General features: G+C 43.3%; 1 protein-coding gene across 3 annotated transcripts in view; it reads left to right on the plus strand.

Moving 5' to 3' along the window:
• The window catches only part of LOC147120390 (glutamate decarboxylase 1), a 71,977-nt gene that overhangs the window by 21,630 nt on the left and 24,000 nt on the right, over positions 1–26,347 (plus strand). For all 3 annotated transcript variants that reach the window (XM_085986247.1, XM_085986248.1, XM_085986249.1), the window contains 8 exons: positions 1,630–1,742; positions 2,936–3,051; positions 3,155–3,234; positions 3,383–3,437; positions 3,639–3,755; positions 3,847–3,911; positions 4,668–4,746; positions 24,402–24,551. In XM_085986247.1, coding sequence (XP_085842373.1) covers positions 1,630–1,742; positions 2,936–3,051; positions 3,155–3,234; positions 3,383–3,437; positions 3,639–3,755; positions 3,847–3,911; positions 4,668–4,746; positions 24,402–24,551 — 775 coding nt within the window. The remainder of the gene's footprint in view (positions 1–1,629; positions 1,743–2,935; positions 3,052–3,154; positions 3,235–3,382; positions 3,438–3,638; positions 3,756–3,846; positions 3,912–4,667; positions 4,747–24,401; positions 24,552–26,347) is intronic.

Consider the following 26,347-nt stretch of genomic DNA (forward strand, 5'->3'; position numbering starts at 1 on the left):
ATATACATGCTGACAACAACCACCATTACCTCCTCTCCATGTCACTCAACTACCAGCTCTGTGCTGTAAGACTCTATTTTCAACATAAAGTTATGGATGAGCTAGAACTTTCTCCAGTTAAAAATTGAGAAGAATGACGCCATCCTATTCAGTTCCCACCAAAAACTTTACCTCTTGCCCCTGATTCCATTCCATACCCTGGCTGCTCCCTTTGCTTGCACCAGGCATTGCAACCTCAATGCCCTTTTCAAACCCCACATCCTGTCCATTTTCAAGACCATCTACTTCTCCCTTGCAACATGGTCCACCTCTACCTCATCCCTGACACCACTAAGACCTTTATCCACACATCCATTACATCTTGACTTGATTTCTCCAATGTCCTCCTCATTGGTCTCCTAAGCTCCATTTTATTCAAACTGTGACTTATAGAAACATAGAAGATAGGAGCAGGAGTAGGCCATTCGGGCCCTTGAGCCTGCTCCGCCATTCAATGCGATCATCCAAAATGCTGATGTCCACATCCTATCCCACAATAAGTTCACCTTTGTCTTTACTAATCTCCATTGGTGCCTTGTCCCCCAACACACTGAAGTTAATATCCTCATCGTCATTTCAAAGTTCTTCTATGACGATGCCCCTCCCTACCTCAGCAATCTGCTCCAAGCCTATGTTCCTATCCATACCATCAAATCCTCTTACACTGGCTTCCTATGCATACCACCTTCACTCCAGAAACTTTAGTCACATGCCCTAATCTAATCTTGGAAATCCCTGTCTAAATGTTTACAGCATTGGTGCTTCTATATACACCTTTAAAAGCCTCATTTATACCTATCTTTCTGACCATGTTTTTGGTCTCTTCTCTTAATTCTTCTATTGCTTGGCATCTGCTCCTCCTCTGTGAAGTGACTTGGGATGTTTTATTATGTTAATGGAACTATTTAAATGCAAGTTGTTATTCACTAGGTACTGTTGGCTCGTTTCACTGTACATTAAATCACCTAGTGATCCATTCTTTGAAAGAATTAGGCTAACGTGTGATCAGATTATTCCCTCAATGTACAGGCTGCATTTTCCATTCACATCTACAGTGGGTACACTTAAAGGCTGACTGCATTTCTCTCTTTGATTATTAGGTAATCATCATTTATAATTACATTTGACACTTATTGACTGCCTTGTATTACAGAAACAAAACTGTCCTTGGGGGATCATCACCTGGATAATTTTACATGAATAATTGCTTTTGGATTTTTGCAACCCAGTTCAATATTCTTAATTATCTTTGCTGGCTGCTTGTCTATATTTATTCTGTTCTGTGGAGTGTCTGTGAGTTCAAATAACGGGCATTCCACATTATTTACAATGACATGTTTACAAGTGATATATCGTGGTGTTGGACCTTTTTAAAAATAAAATTAATTGGATTGCACTTGGATAAATGGCAGATATGCCTATATTTTACGTCTAGGAGAATGTATTTCATTGTCATCTAAATATCTGTACTGGGAATAATTTTGATTTATTGGTCATAAATGAATGACATACAATCTTCCATCAAAAGCATTGTGATTAAAATGAGATGGTTGCTTGGAAGAGTTATTACATCTGATACTTATCCCACAGGTTCACATATGAAATAGCACCAGTGTTTGTTCTCATGGAACAAATCACACTGAAGAAAATGCGAGAGATAATTGGTTGGCCCAACGGGGATGGTGATGGAATCTTTTCACCTGGTAGGTAATATGATCGATTTACTTTGGTAAGAGTCTCAATCTGTAACAGTATAGCCATAGAAAATGGATTTTGCTGTCAAGCCAGTGAAAGTAAATACACAATTGTAGCTTTGGCAACAACTCCAACTTGATAATTATTTTTCAGTTTTTGTACCCATGCATATTATCATACTATTATCCTATTTTAAATGTATTAGTGTTAATGTAATTCAATACAGATGTTTAATTGAGAAAGACACAGAAATCGTAGGCTAAAAATAAACAGTTACTCTAAATTTATTAGTCTAAACAACATTTTGTGGATCAAAGTTTAGGATCCCACTTTTTTTATTCAAATGGAAATTCTGACAATTTTTAAAAATTGTGCTTCCCATATAAAATGTATAAATATGGTCTAGGTTTTCAATGTTGAATGATAGAAGTTCAGTTTGGTGCAATATTTGTTCTTTTGAGGAGGTTTGTCACAATGTTTAGCGTCAGTACAAAGCATTGTGGTCATGGCGGTTTCCTGGGACTCCTGGTCATCCTCAGAAATCATAGCCAAATGACTACCAACATTTTAAAAAACTGGTTCTAGTTATATTTCTTGCCTTCTCTGGTGTGAAATGGTTTCACAACTTTTTTCTTTCTCTGGTTTTCCTATTCTCCCTTTTAAAATCATGCCGGCCATTCATTAAAATGAATCCTTGCTCTGTAACACTTATGACCAGGGATGTGGAGAAGTCATTGTACTCCGTAGTGAAGATGGGACAGTGCTGTATGTGGGGAGCACTAATTGTTCTACTGAAGAGAACCTATTTAAACAGGATTATATTTCAAACTAGTTCATTACTTTATACAATGATAATTTCAGGAAAGCCTGTTTAGAATAAAAGTAACTATTTCAAGCCTAAACATGGAATCCATGAAATATAGTTTTTCAGAGAATTTTGATTCCCTTTGTCCCACCTGTATTTGCTTTTTGATTTAACAGTTCTACTAATTGTGGCATCAAGGTTGGGTCAATAGTTCAAGGATGTAGTCCACTCCATAGCTGCCTTTCCATATAAAATGAAAATAGACATCATTTTTAGCAGCTGCCATGAAATGAATCATAGAGCTGGTTATATCATATATTGAAATTCTCAAGCAGCACCAATAGTAAATGTCTGGGAAGGTGATTTAAAAATTCTCCTACTTAATTTGGTTTTTAGGAGGGGCTATATCAAATATGTATAGTATAATGGCTGCTCGCTACAAGTACTTCCCAGATGTTAAAGTCAAAGGGATGACTGCAGCTCCTAAACTGATACTGTTCACATCAGAGCACGTAAGTTGTGCGATTCTTCAAATTTATTTCTGTATTATTGCTTTCATTATGCTTATACATGTTTTCTAAAATAATTGATTTTGAATTTATTTGTTTATTGCAGAGTCATTATTCAATAAAGAAGGCTGGGGCTGCACTTGGATTTGGAACAGACAATGTGATTTTATTAAAATGTGATGAAAGGTACAATTCAGGATATTGCCATTGAGTTGACTTTAAATATATGTATTTTAAAAACTCTACTTGACTGGAAAATTATAATATTATTTGCTGATTTTCCAGCTATGAAGATTATGATTTTATTCATAGTTTGTTTCTGAAATGATTACAGGGGGAAAATAATGCCAGCTGATCTGGAAGCAAAAATTATTGAAGCTAAACAAAAGGTATGTGTGTACATGTTTAATTCCAATGACGCACACCCCTTCCGTCAGTTGGATTACAAGAGAGCCTCTTTTGTTATTGTTAATGCCTGTTTCTGTTTTCCAACTTTTTCATTACATGATACAGAAACTTATGTTGCAAACTTTAACATTTTGTTCAAATTTGCATATAAGAACAATAAAACAACTTGTTTAATTTCACAGGGATATATTCCAATTTATGCTAATGCAACTGCAGGAAATACAGTGTATGGTGCATTTGATCCCATTGAAGAAATTGCAGATATATGTGCTAAGTATAATCTCTGGCTCCATGTTGATGTAAGTCTTGCTTTTAAACTATAACTTTAAAAATTCCATATTTGTATTACTGCAAAACTGTACTAGGTATTCTGTTTTCACTTATTTGTAGGCTGCATGGGGAGGTGGGCTTCTGATGTCCAGAAAGCATCGCCATAAACTGAATGGCGTTGAAAGGTAATTGCTGTTCTTTCTAAGAATATATACTGGTTAAACTCCTGTGGCACTTAGGGCTGCCAACTCTGGTTGGATGTGTTCCTGGAGGGTTCATCACGATCTCCCACCTCCAATGGCCCCGCCCAGTAAAACAGCCTTTTATCCCATCTCCAATATTTTTATAACTTATAAATAAATGTTCGAAGAAAATGATAAAATTCACAATTAAAAAAAAAATACCCCTATGAGTTTTCTCCTGGGTTGCTCGCAGCAGTGTCCATGAGATTAATCTTTAATTCCTGGAGACTCCAGGGCAATCCTGGAAGGTTGGCAACCCTAGTGGCAGTGCATGTGGGAAATAAAAGAATTCTCTCTCTTCCTGTGAGTGGCTCTCTGTTTTTCCTCTCACGCTGTAAATCTTTTGGTCTCTGTGTTTGTCATTTCGGTATCTACTTTAAATAAAACAAGGGAATCAATTGGAGCTACAACATACTGAGAAAAAAGAAATAGCTGGTTCTTCTTTGAAGTTAATAAGATGCTAATAATTATTTTGGTTATGTTTTATTTAAAAAGAAAAAAAAAGATTTTAATCATATATTGGTGTGAGGGCAAATTTCAAATCCGGTTATACTATATGATTGATCTTTAATAAGCACATAGCCAATAATACCACATTGTTCTGATGGACCAATCACAAAAAGAGAACATATAATGCTCAATATTTTTAATAATACTTTATGCATATGTGATGTAATTACAGACTGATTTTCCTTCCAGGGCCAATTCTGTTACTTGGAATCCCCACAAAATGATGGGCGTTTTGTTGCAGTGTTCAGCTATTCTTGTCCGAGAAAAGGTATCAATTTGAATTAAAATACATAAACTAGTTATTGCTAGTTTCTCTGGTTACACAGTTACTATAGCACAGTAAGAATAATTCAGCTTTTATTATAAGACAATTCTAAATATGCATACAGTTCTAAAAACAAACATAATTAACTATGATGGCGAATGGTATGAATTACAAAAATTCTGTCACATTTTTGTTTCGCTAAAACTTTCTTTAAGAGGACCTTTGTGCATTCATTCCTAAAGTAACACAATTCTGCATGTTGTGAAAGGGAATATGTACAATGAATGGTGTGTCATAGATCTCCTTTTATTCCTATGTATGTTCAAAACTGCTGGCTAGAGACCTTATGAGAAGACTTTTTGTGCAACATTTTAACATTTTGCTCCCGTGACCTGAAGGGGGAGCACTGCCTTAATTTGAGTGGAACTTTGTGCGACGGAAGAAATTCTACACTGGGTTTACTCATTCACCTTTTACTGATTGTTATGTTTTTGTGTGGTTACCTGCCTGATGGCTGGAATCACAAATCCCACTCCAGGTAAGATTTTGTTCTCAGATTTACCAGTTTCCCAAAAATATTTCCACCAAATTTCCAGGGTTTTAGATTAACATAAGAACATAAGAATTAGGAGCAGGTGTAGGCCATACGGCCCCTCGAGCCTGCTGCGCCATTCAGTAAGATCATGGTTGATCTTCGACCTCAACTCCACTTTCCTGCCTGTTCCCCCATATCCCTTGATTGCCCTAGAGTCCAAAAAACGATTAATCTCAGCCTTGAATATACTCAATGACTCAGCATCCACAGCCCTTTGGGGTAGAGAATTCCAAAGATTCACAATCCTCTGAGTGAAGAAGTTCCTCCTCGTCTCCGTCTTAAAAGGCCGACCCCTTATCCTGAGACTATGCCCCCTAGTTCTGGACTCTCTAGCCATGGGAAACAATCTCTCCACATCTATCCTGTTAATCCCCCTCATAATCTTATGTTTCAAGGAGATCACCTCTCATTCTTCTAAACTCCAGCGAGTATAGGCCCAATCTGCTCAATCTCTCCTCATAGGACAGCCCCCTTATCCCAGGGATCAACCCAGTGAACCTTCATTGCACCGCCTCTAAGGCAAATATGTCCTTCCTCAGATAAGGAGACCAAAACTGTGCACAGTACTCCAGGTGTGGTCTTACCAAAGCCCTGTACAATTGTAGTAAGACTTCCTTACTCTTGTACAGGAAACTTTCGATTTACCGGCACCTAAATAACCGGAAATCTCAGTTAACCGGCAAAATTCAGGAGTAGGTTCAGGTAAGTTTTATTACTTGCCTTCCTCCATCTGTTGCTGTGCAAGGGTGTGGCTGCAGCTGTTGCTAAGCTACAGAGATGCTTGGAACTTTTGGCCATTGTTCTGAACCTGTTGCTAAGCAACAGGGTTTGTTGCTTTATACAGAGCTCTCAGCTCTGTATCTTTTACTATAGCTTTTGGTTATCCGGAATTTTTGATGAACAGGCACCACGTCGGTCCCATCGGTGCCGGATAAAAAAAAAAAGTTTCCTGTACTCCAACCCCCTTGCAATAAAGGCCAACATGCCATTTGCCTTCCTAATTGCTTGTTGTACCTGCATTCTAACTCTCTGTGTTTGCTGTACGAGGACACCTAAATCTCTCTGAACACCAACTCTTAATATTTTCTCACCATTTAAAAAATATTCTGTTTTTCTATTCTTCCTACCAAAGTGAACAACCTCACATTTCCCCACATCATACTCCTTCTGCCACCTTATTGCCCACCCACTTAACCTGTCTATATCCCTTTGCAGGCTCTTTGTGTCCTCCTCACAGCTTACTGCCCCACCTAGCTTTGTATCGTTAAGTTTTATTTCTGAGCTCATAATCCTCAGCCAAGTGCACAGCAAGTTTTACATGTATGAGTGCCTGTCATATTTACCTGAATTATTAATTAGTAGATTGGATGATGCAGTTGGTTAGCATAGTGTCCTTTTACTTGTGGAATTTGGATTTGAATCCAGCCCAGACTGATGAAAGTCTCTTTGTGGCTGGTAAATATCCTTAGGGAAATGTGTTTGAGAATAGATTCACAGCACAAAACACCCAGGGCATAATTGCAATTTCAGATGGTGTTTGATACAGTCATTGAGTGTTCTGTTGCCCAGCACGGGCATCACTCGCCTGATGAGCACTGGAAAAAAAAAAGCCAATAATGAGTTTGGTACATTCTTGCCTATTTGTCATTTTCTATTTTTAAGTAATCCCCAGCACTCAAATGCCATAGGCACGTGGTGCTTGTACCTCTAGGCAGGGAACATTTCAACCCTAGAATTTCATTAACTAGGAAAAATATTGAGCAATGGTATTGCTTCAATCTTCTTTCCACTCCTTCTATGCCTCTCATCTTTACTTCTCTTATCATTCACTTTTGACCTCTCCTTTGTTAGTCATAAACAATGTGTATCTCTGATTCTGGGTACTCTGTCTTCAATGACAGCAAAGTCCCAATTCAGATTCAGTTCATGGTATATACAATGTTTTTTCATTCCATCGTGGTTCAAAGTCCAAAGCATAAAATGGAAGGTTTCCTTTGCCCACATGTGAGATTCAAGATCAAACTGTGAGGTGGATTTGTGGCAAAAAAGTGAACCAGTTGAAGGTACATCGAGGTCCAGCTTATCAGCACATAGAAGGGAAAGATGGCTTCATGGTAAGCAAATCTTTTTGCGATTGCCTCTTACACTAGAACCTGGATTAAGCAGTTGGTGATGAGTGAGCTTGGTACGTAGTATTAGACATGGACATTGCAAGTAGTCCCGCTAGGGTGCTTTCACCACTCTGAAGATAGATGCCCATCAGATAACTGATGAGGAAACTAAGGCTTGGAATGACAGCTGCTGAATGGCATTATCTGGAGTTTAGGGATGTGGATATATGTTCACATAGTAGCATTTGGTGCTTTCTTGACTGGGGTGCAGCGAGACAAGCATGTAGCTGTAGCTCTGCACCTCAAATTAGTGGAACCACAGTTTGATGGAATATGGTGTATGCCCATGATATGGTCAGACAATGGTGGAAATGTGCTCTTGCATTTCATGATGAGTTACACTGCTCACCATGCCACTTGAGATGAGCTACTGGCACCTATTGTTTGCTTCGCAAGAGTTCCAATCAGGACTTGACAGTTGCCTAGTGACATGCCTTGTGATGGGAGATTGGAACTCAGTTGATCTGCTGTGGGGAGATCCAGTAATCCAATACCTAAGCCTACAGTGCCACAGGGTGCTTGTCATACTTTGGGGTTGTTAAACTAGAAAGTTTTTGGGTTCATAATCACTGGCCAATACCGTAAGTGGATCTTGCATCTCCTATGATCTGTAGTGTACCTTTTTTTGCTCACTATCTAGGTAATTGAAACCAGAGAGCGTAACAATGGACCTTTCCTTTGTACACCAGATACTGAAATGTATCATGCACCACAATGTGATTGTCCTCTCTTTGAAAGGTGGACTGAATATATACCAATCAGATCAAGACTCAGACTCTTAAACCAGCAGATGGTTTTATTTAAGTAAAACAAGTAAATGAGCAGTTAACAGCATAAAACAGCAAATTATAGACTTCACTATTCTCCTTGGTGCATAAAATAATAAAACCGTGTCTCACTTTCTCTCCAAATGTAAACCTTAAAACAGAAGTTCACTTGCTGTAGCTTAGTTTCAGTTTGACCTATATTGCCTGCTTGCTTGCTGGGCTGGCACAAACTTCAAACATACAGCTCTTCTGCAGTTACCTTTCAGCGCCGTCCTCAAACATTCGTCAAAAAGCAATTACACTGAGTGTGGTAGCTAGGATTCAATGCAGGCACTTGGTTCAGTTGTTTTAATTGCTAGGATAGGAGCTCCAGAAAAGTAATTCTCTTTTAGATAGTGTTTCTGCCTAATGATTATGGCAGAATATGTTAAAATTCTGTGCAGAATGCTTGAAGTTACCAATTTCTATTCTGCATAGAACACCGAGTGAACTGTTTTAATGATCCAGAATGTCTATGTACTCAGTAAGTATCCACAGAAGAATGCACTTGGTGACTTCTCCATGCTCCATATTTTTAGTCCGGGCCTATCAACTAGAAATTGTCCAATAATAGCATTAGTACTATGGATTCAGGGAGCACCAGACTGAGATTCCTAATCTAATAAATTCTCAATTTATTGACTTCTTGCTCTTAGTTTCAAACATAATAAGAAAGAAAATAGTTATATAATGAATTGAAAGTGATTGATAGAAGAAATTTGACCACTTTGGAATTTCAGGTTTTTTCTAATGTAGTTAAAGAATTTTTTCAGAAAGATTTGTAGTTACATATATGCAAAGAAGGGCTACCTTAAATGAAACGTGTGAGGTGCTGTGGAAGCCCATTAGCAGTTTGGTTTTGCGTAGCTGTGCATTTCTGTCAGTGCCAGACCTTGTACATGACTTTCTTCGGACCATAACTGCCAGACTTGTTTTTTCTTCAGCTTTCTTTCTGCAGGTATTTTCTAGAGAGGATCTTGGACCTGTGTGAACAGGACAAGCAACTGTGTACCTCCTTAACCATTCAGTTAATGAGAAGAATCGTTAATGAGCAGCGTAGATTCTGAACCAGGAAGTGTCAGTTAGAATATTTAATTCAATGTCAAATCAGGTACAGATATCAAAATAAAGTGAAGGAAAGAAAGATTGGATTAAGAAAGATAGATAGAAGAGACAGGTAAAAAAAAGTAAAAATAAAATAAAATTTTATTTCTTTTTTTATGTTTCCAACAATAATTAAAATCTGAAGGAATGAGACGCCACACCTGTAAAAGTTAATTTCCAGTTCTAAAGAGGTTGTTTGGCAGTACTTAAGACATATCACAGAGTTAAAAATTTACTTACACTGGAGTGGACGAACCCTAACTTTTTCTGGTATGTTTAGTGGGTATATATCACGTAAGTACAGCAACTGCATGCCATTCCATGTACTTTAATGCCAAGTCTCTCGGCAAGATACCTGTATAGCACAGCTTCTGGAGGAGCAGGGCAATTTGGACAGCAACTTCCTGATTTCCGCATTTAACTGCGCATGTGTGCTCACCAGAAGTTGCTGTCCGATTTACACTTTAACAACGGTGAGCGCTGTTAGCCTCACCGTTATTTCTGTAGCGAAATCCAGCTCATTGATTTAAGCTGCAAAATCTACTTCGGCTTGAATCAGATTTGCTGTGAGCTGAAGCTGATTTTGGCATTTGTTTACTCTGAAGTAAACCTGACCACATACCCAACTCCAAGTTTAGCACAATTTACACAAGAGTCTCATTTCATACCATAGGATTTATTGTTCCACGTGTACACTGACAACATGACCATCTCTACCTCACAACCACCTATCTCGACCCCTCCACTGTCTTTGATTTGTCATGCTGCTTGTCCGTATCCAACATTGGATGAGCAGAAATTTCTTCCAATTAAATATTGGGAAGACCGAAGCTATTGTTTTCGGCCCCTACCACAAACTCCGTTCCCTATCCACAGACTCCATTGCTCTCCCTGGCCACTGTCTGAGGCTGAACCAGACTGTTCGTAACCTTGGCGTCCTATTTGACACTGAGCTGAGCCTCCGACCCCAGATCCTCTCCATCACCAAGACCGTCTTCTTCCATTTTCGCAACATCACCCGTCTCCACCCGTGCCTCAACTGATCTGCTGCTGAAACCTTCATTCACGAGGAAATGGTAGCATAGTGGTATTATCACTGGGCTAGTAATCCAGAGGCCTGGACTAATGATCCAGCGTTGCGAGTTCAAATCCCAGCACGGCAGCTGCGGAATTTAAATTCAGTTAATTAAATAAATCTGGAATAATTACTAGTATCATTAATGGTAACCATGAAACTATCGGATTGTCATAAAAACCCATCTGGTTCACTAATGTGCTTTAGGGAAGGAAATCTGCCGTCCTCACCTGGTCTGGCCTATGTGACTCCAGACCCAGAGCAATGTGGTTGACTCTTAACTGCCCTCTGAAATGGCCTAGCAAGCCACTCAAACTGCTACAAAACACAATCGGCTGAAAATTCAGTAGCCTTAGCGCCTCATTTGAGGCGCTAGAGGGCCTTGCGCCGGAGTTATGGCCAGTAGTGAAATTCCCTGGGGCCCTAAATCGGCGTTGCTCCGGTAGCGCTGCGCCAGCACCGATGACGTCATCGGTGTGCGCAGCGTCCCGGTTGCCGTGGTAACCCGCCCGAACTCCGAAATTGAGTTGCGGCCGCCTCGCCCGTGGCAGCCGCAACCAGCGTTTTGTCAGAGGTGCCTTACTGCAGTTAGCGCCGGCGCATTAAAGGCCCCGCGGCGGCCGGCCGCTTTCCCGCCGGCCGCCTGCCCGCAGCTCCCTCCCCGGACTTCTCTCCCCCCCCCCCCCCCCCGGAACAGATGCAAGCCCGGCACTTGTCCGAGGTGCCGGGCTCATTTTTAAGCAGATTTGCGCGGGCCGCGGCCGGGTGCAGGCAGCTCCTCCTTAACGGAAGGAGGAGGCCTGCACTTCCCCAGCCTGCCGCACCGCATCGGGTGCCGCAGCGCCGGAATTGCGGCGCGAAACGGCAGTTAGCGCCCTTTTCCAGGCGCTAAGACCCTTCAGTAGCGCCGGCAGCCGTTTGGGCGCGGCGCCACTGAATTTTTGGCGCGTGCAGGGGACTTAGCGCCGGCACTAATTTCCGGCGCTAAAGCCCTGGCTAAGCCAAAACCCAATTTCTAGGCCAATAATAAGAAGGCAACAGCTACTGACACGGCAACGGCACACCCAGCCCAATCGACCCTGCAAGTTCCTCCTCACCAACATCTGGGGACTTGTGCCAAAATTGGGAGAGCTGTCCCACAGACTAGTCAAGCAACAGCCTGACATAGTCTTACTCACAGAATCATTCCTTTCAGCCAATGTCCCAGACTCCTCCATCACCATCCCAGGACAGACCCACCAGGGGTGGTGGCACAGTGGTATACAGTCGGGAAGGAGTAGCCCTGGGAGTGCTCAACATTGACTTCGGACTCCATGAAGTCTCATGGCTTCAGGTCAAGCATGGGCAAGGAAACCTCCTGCTGATTACCACCTACTGCCCTCCCTCAGCTGATGAATCAGTACTCCTCCATGTTGAACACCACTTGGAAGAAGCACTGAGAGTAGCAAGGGCACAGAATGTACTCTGGGTGGGGGACTTCAATGTCCATCACCAAGAGTGGCACAGTAGTACCACTACTGGCCGAGCCCTGAAGGACATAGCTGCCAGTCTGGGTCTGCGACAGATGGTGAGAGAACCAACACGAGGGAAAATCCTACTTGACCTCGTCCTCACCAATCTACCTGTCGCAGATGCATCTGTCCATGACAGTATTGGTAGCAGTGACCACCGCACAGTCATTGTGGAGACGAAGTCCTGTCTTTACAATGAGGACACCCTCCATTAGGCATCAAGCACTACCACCGTGCTAAATGGGATAGATTCAGAATTGGGCATCCGTGAGGCACTGTGGGCCATCAGCATCAGCAGAATTGTATTCCACTACAGTCTGTAACCTCATGGCCCGGCATATCCCTCACTCTACCATTACCATCAAGCCAGGGGACCAACCCTGGTTCAATAAGGAGTGTAGAAGAGCATGCCAGGAGCAGCATCAGGTGTATCTAAAAATGAGGTGCCAACCTGCGGAAGCTGCAACACAGGACTACATGCATGCTAAAAAGCAGAAACAGCATGCTATAGACAGGGCTAAGTGATCCCACAATCAACGGACCAAATCAAAGCTCTGCAGTCCTGCCACATCCAGTTGTTAATGGCGGTGGACCATTAAACAACTAACGGGAGGAAGAGGCTTCATGAATATCCCCATCCTCAATGATGGTGGAGCCCAGCACGGGAGTGCAAAAGACAAGGCTGAAACGTTTGCAACCATCTTCAGCCAGAAATGCCGAGTGGATGATCCATATCGGCCTCCTCTTGAGGTCCCCACCATCACAGAAGCCAGTCTTCAGCCAATTCGATTCACTCCACATGATATCAAGAAATGGCTGAGCGCAATGGATACAGCAAAGGCTATGGGCCCCGACAACATTCCGGCTATCGTGCTGTAGACTTGTGCTCCAGAACTAGCCGCGCCTCTAGCCAAGCTGTTCCAGTACAGCTACAACACTGGCATCTATCCGACAATGTGGAAAACTGCCCAGGTATGTCCTGTCCACAAAAAGCAGGACAAATCCAACTCAGCCAATTACCGCCCCATCAGTCTACTCTCAATCATCAGCAAAGTGATGGAAGGTGTCATCGACGGTGCTATCAAGCGGCACTTACTTACCAATAACCTGCTCACTGATGCCCAGTTTGGGTTCCGCCAAGACCACTTGGCTCCCGACCTCATTACAGTCTTAGTCCAAACATGGACAAAAGAGCTAAATTCCAGAGGTGAGATGAGAGTGACTGCCCTTGACATTAAGGCAGCATTTGACCGAGTGTGGCATCAAGGAGCCCTAGTAAAACGGAAGTCAATGGGAATCGGGGGGGAAAACGCTCCACTGGCCGGAGTCATACCCAGCACAAAGAAAGGTGATTGTGGTGGTTGAAGGTCAATCATCACTGCCCCAGGACATCGCTGCAGGAGTTCCTCAGGGCAGTGTCCTAGGCCCAACCATCTTCAGCTGCTTCAACAATGACCTTCCCTCCAACATAAAGTCAGAAATGGGGATGTTCGCTGATGACTGCACAGTGTTCAGCGCCATTCACAACTCTTCAGATAATGAAGCAGTCCATGCCCACATGCAACAAGACCTGGATGACGTTCAGGCTTTGGCTGATAAGCGGCAGGTAACATTCATGCCACAGAAGTGCCAAGCAATGACTATCTCCAACAAGCGAGAGTCTACCCACCTCCCCATGACATTCAGTGATATTACCATCGCCGAATCCCCCATCATCAACATCCTGGAGGTCACCACTGACAAGAAACTTAACTGGACCAGCCACATAAATACTGTGGCAACAAGAGCAGGTCAGAGGCTAGGTATTCTGCAGCGAGTGTCTCACCTCCTGACTCCCCAAAGCCTTTCCATCATCTACAAGGCACAAGTAAGGAGTGTCATGGAATATTCTCCACTTGCCTGGATGAGTGGAGCTCCAACAACACTCAAGAAGCTCGACCCCATCCAGGACAAAGCAGCCCACTTGATTGGCACCCCATCCACCACCTTAAACATTCACTCCCTCCACCACCAGCGTACCGTGGCTGCAGTGTGTACCATCTACAAGATGCACTGCAACAACTCGCCAAGGCTTCTTCTGCAGCACCTCCCAAACCCGCGACCTCTTCCACCTAGAAGGACAAGGACAGCAAGTGCAAGGGAACACCAACACCTCCAAGTTCCCTTGCAAATCACACACCATCCTGACTTAGAAGTATATTGCCGATCCTTCATCGGCGCTGGGTCAAAATCCTGGAACTCCCTACCTAACATCAGTATGGGAGTACCTTCACCACACGGACTGCAGCAGTTCAAGAGGGCGGCTCACCACCACCTTCTCAAGGGCAATTAGGGATTGGCAATAAATGCTGGCATTGCCAGCGACGCCCACATCCCATAAACTAATAAAAAAAGGTGGCTGGTTAGAGGCTTAAGAACAAGTTACTTGCTCTCCTGGATAGAAAATGGTATTGAGTATCTTAAAATGACTAAAGAAATAATACCCAACTGAGGGATGGAGGACAAAAGAATGGAGGAACAAATATAACATAATCCATTTTGTGAATCAGTTGATGCCAGTTATTTCTACTAAAATAGAAGCAGTTCATTAACTCGGTTTACTGGGCCTTATTTTACCCTTGGGTTGTTTTATTTTAGGTGAGCACCTTTGACTGCTGATGCATGGGTCTCCCACAGTTAATAGCTCTCGAAAGATAAAGGTGATGATCTCCCAAGATCCATTAGCAGCGCAGACCCACAATTTTTATGGGTCGTGTGTTCTGCTGCAGGAACAAATTACTTCAGTATTGTGCTGCTAAACTCGCACAATAGTTTAGTATATCAGTGGCCCAGATTTTGCGTTAAGAATAACAGTGAGGCTATCTGTGCACACCGTTATCCTGGAGTAAATCAGACAGCAACCTCCAGAGTCCGCACAGGTGCAATTAAACACAGAAATCCAGAAGTTGCTGTCTGAGTTACCCTGCTCCTCCACAGGCTGCGCTATAACAGTACCTCGCCAATGGACTCGGCATTGAAATCAATGTAAGGGCATAAAGTTGCGATACTTACCCACTAAAAATGGCAGAAAAAGTTAGGGCTGATGCATTCAGATGTAAGTGAATTTTTAATGGCGTGATCAAACATTTACTGCCAAATAATTTTTAAAAACTTTTTCTTCCTATCTCTTTTATCTCCCCCTCTTAATCCCATCTTTCTTTCCCTCTCTTTATTTTGCTTTCTGTACATGATTTAAATCTAATTTATATTTCCTGGTTTATACTTCCTTGTTTACACTCTGCATGTCTCAGTGAGGATTCTTCAATCTGATTGGTTGAAGAGTCTTGCTGTTACTTGTCCAGCTGACACACACAGCAGATGCCCTGTAGAGGGCGCCGCGCTGGATCAGATGCCCGAAGACAGTAAGTTGCCGCTCAAAAGCCCATGAAAAGTCTGGACAGCTGTCGGCATAGTGAACGGCGAGCACCATTCCTTTGCCTCTGATCAGTGTGTTTGGGTCGAAATATAAAGCTGCATCATGGCAGAAGCATACGAGACACACTAGCCTGATTCAGCTTGTCACCTTTGTTGGATTGAAACACCAAAATACATGCTTTAAGTACCAATGCAAAGCAGTTATGGGTATGCATCAATATGAAAGGGACAGGAAAGCAACCTAACGTATTGCGTGGACTTGGGACAGAGCCTAGTTTCAAGCCGCAAGTGCTCAGGTAGTTTGTTGGATCTCCTGTGAACGTTATAAACTTACTTCTGATGCTTTTTAATGTTAGGGGGAAAGTGATAGTTTCACCCAATTTCTCATAACATTACAAATTAGCTGCCTGGAACTGGCACAAAAATAATAGTACAATGGCAGCCTTTGATTGCTCTGATGCTCCTAAGACCAAGTGTTAATAAATTCAGACAATAATGCTGAAATTGATAGGCTAAACTTAACGTGTGGAGTTATTAAGGCTGTTAAAACCTAATTAAGGTCTAAATTGAAAGTATCAAGCCATGGCAAGCAGCATTACCACTGGGAATAAGAACTGACTATTAAGGCCAGTGTTAGCAGTAAAAATGCTGAAAAATGTAGAAAATACATTTTTGATGGTGTTGAAACGGTTGGCTGGTCAAATGTTAAGTCTTTGCACAAAGAAATGAGCAACTCACAGGGCTGAATTCCCTCCTCCGTATAACTTGAGAGGAGAGGAAAATCAGGCAGAGCGCCCTTTCACCATCTCCGTGCCATCAGATGCCACTTCTATGATTTCCCACTGGAACTGAGAGCAGGCATATAATACATCCACACAAATATAGGTGACCACATTATTATTAGATGCAAATAATGGGAATACATCATATGACACATTTCTTGTCATTTGCACCTCAGTGAAGCTGAGAACTAGGAATGCCACGTATCCATGCTATCTAAGGTTGCTATGGGCGCAAGGGGATTTAAAAATTCAATGGCCACTTTGCCTAGCACAGAATCAGTGACTGCACTAGGCAAGGTGGAAGATTTGAAATAAAAATTAAGGGAGGAAAAATTCGGTTGATTTGCAACTCCCGTTAGTGCCTAAGAGTGCAAAGCAACTAACGCCTGGGCGCGGCGCCGCTAACGCCTCCTGCGAAATTCAACGGGAGGTTAGCGGCGGCGGTAACCATTAGTGCCCTGCGGCGCTGTGCCGCCGGCGATGATGTCATCGCCATGCGCAGCGCCCCGCTTGCACCCCGGCTGCGATCTTCAGTAGCGCCCCCTGACTTACCGCTGGACGCTATGTCCGACGGGGTCAGGGGGGCCTACCTGTGGCCAGGACGGTGCTAATTAAAGGCAAGGTGCCGGACGGCCATTTTTGTTGGTGGCTGCCTGCCAGCACCTACCCGCTTTGCCATCCCCGGCCTTCTGAGCAGCCCCCCCCCCCCCCCCGCAGAGTGCCGGCTGCGCTCCGTGAGCCCGGCACTTCTCTTGAGTGCCGGGCTCTTTTGCCAGCACTCCGATCCCTGGTGGCCCAGCTGGAACTGAAACCGGGTCGCGCTGCACTTGGCCCCTCTCCTTTAATAAGGGGAAGAAGGCCTGAAGTACCGCGAAGCAACGTGCCGCAGTGCGTGGTGCTGCAGCACGTAGCCCTGCGATATTCACTTGCAGCGCCCCAAGAGGGAGGCAGGACGCTTCCAGTAGCACCCCGCCTCCCTCTTGGGGCACTACCGGTGAATTTCGGGTGCTAACTTTTTCCGGGCGCTAAAAGTAGCATTCTGGCTAAGTTAGCGCCCCAAAGGGGGCGTGACCCAATTTTTCCCCCATGCATTTTTAATTTTTGGCACTTTAGCTGGCTCTGCCGGCTGCACCCAAAGTTACGTATGTACCATTGTTTCCAAGAAGCAAATACACCTACACATGCCCTAAAGATCCAAGGTGGTGATAGATTTTCATGACTGTATTTCAACACAGGAAACTGAGAGACAGGAAGTGGGTTGAAGACAGCTGTGGTTTTATTTGGAAAATGTGATGAAAGGTGAGTGTAGCTGGTGTGGTTTTTCTGCTGAAACAGCATTGCTAAAAATATAAGCAGTTTTGGAATTTTATAAACCTCCCAATAATTTATCAATAACTAAATATAGTGCTTGGTGTTTGCTATCTGAAAAATAAAAATGAAAAGTTAAGGGTAAACGTGATACAAAATATAATGCACAATATAATATAATTAAACATGGGAAATTAAAACTACCATACCATTTGCCCCAAATCTATCTGTAATATATCAAAAGTCCCAGCTTAGATTTTCTGCTGGAGTTACACCAGAGAGCTGGTGGGTATATTCTAATTACATGCAAATGACAGGAATATGTCACATACAATGTTCCCTTTAAGCTGCACGGTTGCGCAGCACTCCAGGGGCTCCGTGCGGCCGGTGGGCCGGCTTTTAAATTGAAAAAAACGTGCATGTACGGATTTTTGAATGTGCCGCGCTGCCAAAAAAAATATTACGGGAACATTGGTCACATAGCCTCAACCTGTATCAGCTGGGATCTGAACCCCACCATACTTCAGCCATCATAACTACTGAGCAGAAAATCTAGGCGGTTATATTTAGTGCACACTTCCTGTAAGTGTCATATTTATTCCACTTTAGCCATCACACTTCAGATGTCACACTTTGGATGTCATGCTTCATTGTATTCTCTGATTCATTGTGAGCAATGCCACCAGCGGTCTGACAGTTTAAAAAAAATTATTATTCATTCTCAGGGTGTGGGCGTCGATGGCCACGCCGGCAGAACAGCAGGTTTTCTTTCCTAAATGGCACTAATGAACCAGTTGGGACTTTACGACAATCCGACAGCTTCATGGTCACTCTTACTGATACCAAAATTTTATGTCCAGATTAAAAAAAAAACAATTCAAATTCTCAAACTGCCATGGTGGAATTTGCACTCTTGTTCCTGGCTCATTAGTCCAAGCCTCTAACATAACCACTACACTACCGTACTATAATACACTAAAACATTTGCAGATAGCAAATATTTCCTGTAAGTGTCACACTTACTGCCTGCAACACTTTCCCTGTTTGTTGATAACATCTCTACTGTTACAAAACAGTGTTTCGTCCATTGCATCAGAAGCAATGCATGCAACAGGAAATCTGCTATAATACTATAATATTGTGCAAAGCTACTTCTACTGTGATTCCAGTTGTCCGCTCCCCTCTACCAAACCTTTTCAGCTGCAACCCCAAGTGTTAAGTATGTGTATTGTATTGAACAATTAACACAAAGACTTAAACGTATAACTCAACAGGTCTTTACTGGTTGGAGGTAGGGACTATACTGAATACAAGATTACTGCACAGTGCTTATATACCGGTGTGTTCACCCCCGGTATTACGTCTACAGCAGCCTGAGAAAGTAGTACATCTCTTAAGGTGGAACAGGCTTAAGCTCTCTTAAGGTGGAACAGGTTACATACACAACACTCCTCCCTTCTTAGCTTTATAGTCATCCCCCCCATTTAACATAACGTAATAACATATATACATATATAACTTCATGCTTAACGTAACATATCACAGATTCAGTCTCTGCGGAAAACAGTTCACAGATTCAATCTCTACGAACAGTTGCAACATACTCTTAGTGGGAACAGTTTACAGGTTCAGTCTCTGTGGGAACAGTTCGTAAATTCAGTCTCTGATCTTAATTCGCTCCAGACAGCATCTTTTCGTAGTGTTCGGCCGGAGGTAGTAGAAGTAACAATATTTTAAACAATTATTATTTTTGGCCTCTTCTTTTTCTTTTCTGCCTTTTTACAACTCTTGTCGTTCCCATCTTCTCGGCGGACAGCTGTAATGCTACCAACTCTCTATGTTCTTTAGACCTTAAGTGCTTCCTCCGGATTTCAGCACTTTGGGAGTTTCCATCACAATTTGGGCATACCACATCCTCGTAGTATTCACTATCACTCAACAGGTCGAGAGGCCCTTCTACTTCTTCCTTACCCAACTGGACGCTATCCGACTGCTGTTCCTTCTCTATCTCTCTTACTTCCCGTAGTAGAGCCACCTTCTTCCGATGTTCCGTAGACTTTTGGTGCTCCTCCATGATTTCTGCACTTTGGGGGTCGAAGTTACAAGCTGGGCAGGACAGGACATCGTAATATTCGGAGTCGTCCGACAGGTCATGGTAATATTCGGTGTCGTCCTGAGCTAGGCCAGCGAGAGGGTCGTCTATTTCCTCCATACCCAGCTGGACGTTAGCCAGCTCTTGTTCCAAATCCAGACATCTTTCCTGAAGAGACTTCTTCATGTGTACCTCTGCATCCAGCTTTTTCTGGGCTTTCAGCAAGTCGTTTACTAGTGACCTCATTTGTGATTTTAATACTTCAACTTCCTTTGGAGATTGATTGCTCGGACTATGCAGTCCCTCTACCGGAGCAGCTGTTTCAGCGGTCTGTTGTTCTACATTGACGTGAGTCAGCGTACTTTTGGCATCCAATGGCTGCTCTGTTGCAGTCGTTTCAGTCTGTGTCGTCACATCAGCCATCTCAATGACTTTTGAGAGCTCCGAACCCTTTTCCTTTGAAGATCGCAGCTCGTGTTCAAGTTTTTCCCATTTCAGAGTCTTGTCCCTCAGCATATGAAGGAGTTGGCTGACCGTTAACTCTTCTGACACCAGATTATGGCACGCACCTTCAGAACCTGAATCAGCTTTGATTCGTTCGGCCTCCTCGCGCAGATGGTTGGTGTGCTCCTGCTCCATTTTCTCCATCAGTTGCTTCTGTTGCCTTTCCAGATTCTCCCACTCTGTAACAAAGAACTTTTTTATTTCATTCATCTCTTGCTCAAAACGGCGAATCATTTGTTCTAATTGCTGTTGTAGTTTGAAATGGAGTTGAGTTCGAGCCCAGTGTCCCTCAAAAATGTGCGTATCAGTAGACTTGACAGACTCAGAATTCTCTGTTAAACTATGTTGTTGTTGCTCAGTGGAATTCTGTGCTGAAACTTTGTCTTTTGCACATGGGTTGGTCTTACCATCATCAGTTCTAGAGTCTGGGCTGATTATCTGCACCGAGTTCTCACTCTTTATGGCTTTTAGCGAATGCCAGTCCATATTTATGTTTCTAAACCACTCCCGGCCTAGTAGTGGTGGACCTCCCTCCGGTAGCACATATAAGTCCATTATTTGACTTCCTTCGCCCTTGTTGGCCACTGCAACCTTTATTGTCCCGATGGGGTACACGCTCTGCCCCGTGTAGGTTGTCAATATAATCTCCGTATCCTGTAGGGGAATATGTTGGAATAACCTTCTGTAATCTTTCTTATTCATGACCGACAATGCCGATCCAGTGTCCAATTCCATTTTTACTTGGACTCCTTCTATCTGAAGAGTAACCCAAATTGTCTGGAGGTCTGCACCCTTACCAACGTTGAGTACCCTTAAGCTAGCCAGTTCAATACTGCTTGCGTCTGAATCGGACTCCTGTTCGGCCACCTTGTGTACCTTTGCGTATTTCCCTTGCGGTGACTTCTTGTTGCTGGTCTTCTTCCCTGACCTGCATACTCTAGCTATATGTCCAAGCCTACCACAAGTTCTACATTCTTGGTTTTTAAACCAACACTGGTTCTGATCATGCGTTGTCTTTCCACAACGATAACATTTAACAGAACTCACACCCAATTTGTGTGCACTGAGCTCCGGTGACCGTAGCTGCATTACTGCCGTGCCTCTCGCTGCGGCTTCGTGTGCTGCTGCCATAGTGACCGCCTTCTCAAGCGTCAACTCATTCTCCTCGAGCAGTCGCTTTTGTGTATCCTGTTTAAATAAACCACACACAAATTTGTCTCGTAGTGCATCTGTCAGTCCCGTTCGAAACTGGCAATATTTTGCTAATTTACGCAATTCCAGCAAATATTCAGCATTGCTTTCATGCTGTAGCTGCCTTCTGTCGTAAAATTTAAATCGTTCCGCTAGCATCAGCGGCGTGGGGTTTAGATGATCTTTCAGGACAGTAACAATCTCATCGAACGTCTTATCCGCCGGTTCATCTGGTGATAACAGGTGTTTCAATTGCCCGTATGTCTTCGCACCCATTAAATTTAATAATGTTAGTGCTTTATCAGCCTCACGAATTTTATTGGCCTTACAATAATTTTTAACTCGTTCAACATATATGGCCCAATCTTCGATGTCACTATCAAAGTTGCTAATATTCCCGTGTTTAGGCATTGTAGTACTTTATCAGATTTGCAATTTCTCAGATTTTTTTTTTTTTTTACTGCTATCCAAGATGGCGGCTTCCCGCTCTTGCCGTCGTCCTCCGCCCACAAAATGGCGGTTTTCCCGCGCTTGGCGGTCTTCACCCGTCCCCCGACGCCGTCTCCCTTCAGCCCCCGAGTGCCGCCCTTATCTTCGCCGCGATCGATAGCCCGCGCTGTGCACCGCGGCTCTCGCACCTTGAGCTTCTGCAGCCGCCGCGCCTTTCAGCCCGAGTGCGGCCCTTATCAGGGATTTCGATCGATGGCCCGGCTGCGCCTCGCACTTGAAAGCGGCCCGGCCCTTATCAGCGGATGCGATCGATGGCCCGGCTGCGCCCCTCACTTCAAAGCGGCCCGGCCCTTATCTGCCGATCGCTATCGCCCTGTACCTCTCTTCCCCAGTCCTGTCTTCTACTCCGGTTCACAAGCTGATGGAGGCTTCAGGGTCCTAATGCCTGTCGCTTCCAGTGGGGTGGTGAGTGGTGAGGTTTGAAACCTCTCTTCAACCGCCGTGGAATAACTGCCGCAGGGTAAGAACCTGACTCGTCGCCAGTGTTAAGTATGTGTATTGTATTGAACAATTAACACAAAGACTTAAACGTATAACTCAACAGGTCTTTACTGGTTGGAGGTAGGGACTATACTGAATACAAGATTACTGCACAGTGCTTATATACCGGTGTGTTCACCCCCGGTATTACGTCTACAGCAGCCTGAGAAAGTAGTACATCTCTTAAGGTGGAACAGGCTTAAGCTCTCTTAAGGTGGAACAGGTTACATACACAACACCAAGCCCTGACCCTATTGTCAGCATTGCCACTCCAAGCAGCACCTCAGCCCTACTGTCTCTCCTACCGCGCTGACCTAACTACTCCCAGCCCCCACCCCCACCCCCCTCATTAACAAAAGCTGTACTTCGAGCATGACTGGGAACTGGCTTTAAGTTGCTTAAGTACTTCCAGAACTTTTAGAAGCCATTTCCTTTTTAAAAGAACTTAACCAACTTAAAGCAGGTTCCTTGTCATAACTGATTGGGATCACCCCAGCTCCCCTTCCCTGCACTTTCTCTAGAGCCACAGGAGTAGATTTTAAATATCGGGCAGCTGATCGGTAGAGTGTATAACAGGATGCCGATTCGCTATCGCCTGTGTTGCTCCACCGCCCAAGACCAATTTCACTCCCACTGGTCTATAGTTTCCAAGATTTGACTTTAATCCTTCTTTTTAAATAAGGACACCACATTTAGAAACATAGAAACATAGGAGTTAGGAGCAGGAGTAGGCCATTCGGCCCCTCAAGCCTGCTCCGCCATTCAATGAGATCATGGCTGATCATCCAAACTCAGTACCCTGTCTCTGCCTTCTCCCCGTATCCCTTGATCCCTTTAGCCTTAAGAAATATATCTAACTCCTTCTTGAATATATTTAATGAATTGGCCTTAACTGCCTTCTGTGGTAGAGAATTCCACAGGTTCACCACTCTCTGGGTGAAGAAATTCCTCCTCATCTCTGTCCTAAATGGCTTACCCCTTATCTTTAGACTGTGACCCCTGGTTCTGGACTCCCCCGCAATCGGGAACATCCTTCCTGTATCTAGTCTGTCTAGTCCTGTTAGAATTTTACAAGTTTCAATGAGATGCCCTCTCATTCTTCTAAACTCCAGCGAGTATAAGCCCAATCGACCCAATCTCTCCTCATACGTCATTCCTGCCATCCCAGGTATCAGGACTACCCAGGACTCAGTGGGCTATTGAAAATATTTATCAAGGCATTTCTTTCAGTACCTTAGGAAAAATTTAATCTGGACCTGTTGCTTTCTCTACCTTGAGCCCTTTTAACTTCGCTAACATCATTTCCTTTGAGACATGCAAGCAACCTATCTGAGTTTTAGTCTTATCTGCTATATAAGGGGAAGATCCAACCTTCTTACTATATCTGTTCAATTCTTCTGCCATGCCCTTGTCATTATTTATAATCTTCCCACATCCTGTAATGAATGGTCTTATTTGTTCCCTAACTGACCTTTGATTCCTAACATAAGCACATTTTTATAACTTTCCCATTGTTTTGACTCTCTTCTACAATCCTCCTTTCCAGATTCATTTCAGCTTGCCTAAAATCATTTTGTTAATGTTAACTGCTTTGCTATAGTAAAACAGAGAGGATTCTTGGTTCACAAGGAAATCCTCAACTGGTGGGAATGGCCTTGGCTGTGTACAATAATAGAAATGGGAAAGGGGGAGAAATTCGGTATCGCCCCGTTTGGGGGTGGTAACTTTTGAAAGCTGGAAAACTTTGTGTGCTGTTATCGTCCCGGGGGAGGGGCGCTAACCCACCGAATTTCTCCCCCAAAGATGAACAAATCAAATGGAAGTAATTAAAATTAATGAAAAGAAACAACAGTCGGTGTATTATGAAATTGATCCTGATTGTTCCAGGTATTTTGTCTTTTGTACCTTAATAGTCTGAGGACATTCCATGTTTTGCCTGTTTTAATGGTCTTCCCTCCATTGATTTTTAACTTTCCCCTTTTTCCTCTACCTGGCTGAGAGAAAAGAGCGACTGATATGTATCTTGAAAAATAAGTCTAAATGCACAACATTCTGAAAGATAAAATTTTTGTTATGGCTACATGGAGTAAAATATCAATTTTACTTTGTTCGTAGGGCATCCTCCAGGGCTGCAATCAGATGTGTGCAGGGTACCTGTTCCAACAAGACAAGCAGTACGATGTATCCTATGACACAGGAGATAAAGCAATACAGTGCGGCCGTCACGTGGACATTTTCAAGTTTTGGTTGATGTGGAAAGCTAAGGTACAGTAACCTTGGTTGAAGTCCTTAATTGTCAGCTTGACATGTTGCAAACACCTGCTTGCCTGAGTTAACGGTTACATAGATGACTTGTTTTTCAGCATTAAAACTGACCGGTTTGTCCTTGGAAAAGAGAACACTCGCACCTAAAAATGCACCAAAGAAAAGTCAGAAAAGTAAAACAAATGTAGCTTACTGAGCCGCACCTGCAGAAACCATGAGGGTAGAAGTTCTGCTTCTGCATTTACCAGCCCATGATTGTCCACCCATTCACTTTAGTGGATCTGGACTGGAGAGCACAGATCGAGAGTTCTACCCCATGAAATTTAGGCTACAATTAATGGCAGATTTCTGTTTAGTACCACTAAGGTTTAAATTATTTACAGGATGCTTTACCATGTTCCCTGAATTTGGAGCTAATTGTGCTTGTAATTTTAATTTTAATTGAGGTATGCATTAACCTGGGTCATATTGTTTGTAGTTGATTTTTTTCTTATTAAAATGCCATAATCACCATTGGATGGTGCTTCTGTAAAGACTGCAAATACCAAACAGAACTTTCTGGAAAATCATCTTGCAGGTTTGCAGCGTAGTTTCAGATGAGGTTGCCTTGGTAACAAATGTAGGCTAGCTACAGCACTGCAGAACATTGGAAATAATCGCTGTAGTGGAATTGACTATATCATTGGTTATATACACAAGTACCAGAAATTACTTCCTGTACCTTGATGGGGGTACATCATCCTCAATGTCTATGACTGTGGAGATCTAAAATATCTAAACATTCAACGGCTACTAGTATGAATCTTTTTAAATATAAATATATATGATTTTTTAGCAATCCCAACTGTCTTAGAAATCTTTAGGGTATTCCCCAGTCTGAATTGAAACGACAAGGAAATTGTAAAGAATTTCCTCTCATATTTTACAATAATGCCTGAATAGAGAAAATGGAGCCAATTTTCTTCCAAGCCTCTCTGCCCAAGCATAAGGGGCAGAAGGAACTTGTACCCAAAAGCGAGGAAACTGAGAGGCTTGCAGCAGCAGTAATTGCCACCAGCTCCAGGGCCTTCTGGGTGCTGTTCAAAAAATGTCTTATCACTTCTTAAAGTCCAGAATAAATACGGAATGGAGTTTGGAAGTATTGGGAGGGTGGTCCATCAGTTTGGGACAGTGAGAGAGAGGTGGGGAATGGGAGAAATGGAGGGATATAAAGATCTAGGGGTAATGGGGAAAGGGCTTCTTGGATTTGGAAGCACTAGGAGGATATATTTCAGGGTACAGGAGTTCTAGGTGTAGTGTGGAAGTGGTAGAGGGAAGTCTTGGAGTGTGGAAGTACTGAGATGAGTGGGGCAGATGCAGGAACATCTGGGAAGAGGTTGTTGGGTGTGGAAGTACTTGGAACAGATGGCACGGTGGGAACACGAGGGGGAGTTCTGGGAGTGGGGGGTGATGATCGCAGGGTGCAGGAGTATTGGGGATGGGAGTGCGAGGGTCTGGGATGATTGGGGAGAGAGGTCTCAGAGTATTCGGAGCATAGAAGGTGTCTGGTATTTCCTTTCTCATTCAAGTAACTGTCAGTTTTCCTATGGATGTTTGGCATCAGGGTGAAAGGGCCATGGGATTCTTTAGTGGCAGGATTCTAGAAGTGCAAGGTGCAAAAGTGTAAATGGCATTTGTGCCCATTATGTGACGTTTCTTCCACCAAAGTTATGGTGAACCATCGGAAGAACCCCACACCGCTGAAATTGAATCCACGTGGCCATACCTGTTCCTTTTATCAATTCAATGCCATACAT

This window comes from Somniosus microcephalus, chromosome 4 (genome assembly GCF_052327205.1).
Source record: "Somniosus microcephalus isolate GS21.2 chromosome 4, FLI_Smic_1.0, whole genome shotgun sequence".
Classification (NCBI taxonomy): domain Eukaryota; kingdom Metazoa; phylum Chordata; class Chondrichthyes; order Squaliformes; family Somniosidae; genus Somniosus; species Somniosus microcephalus.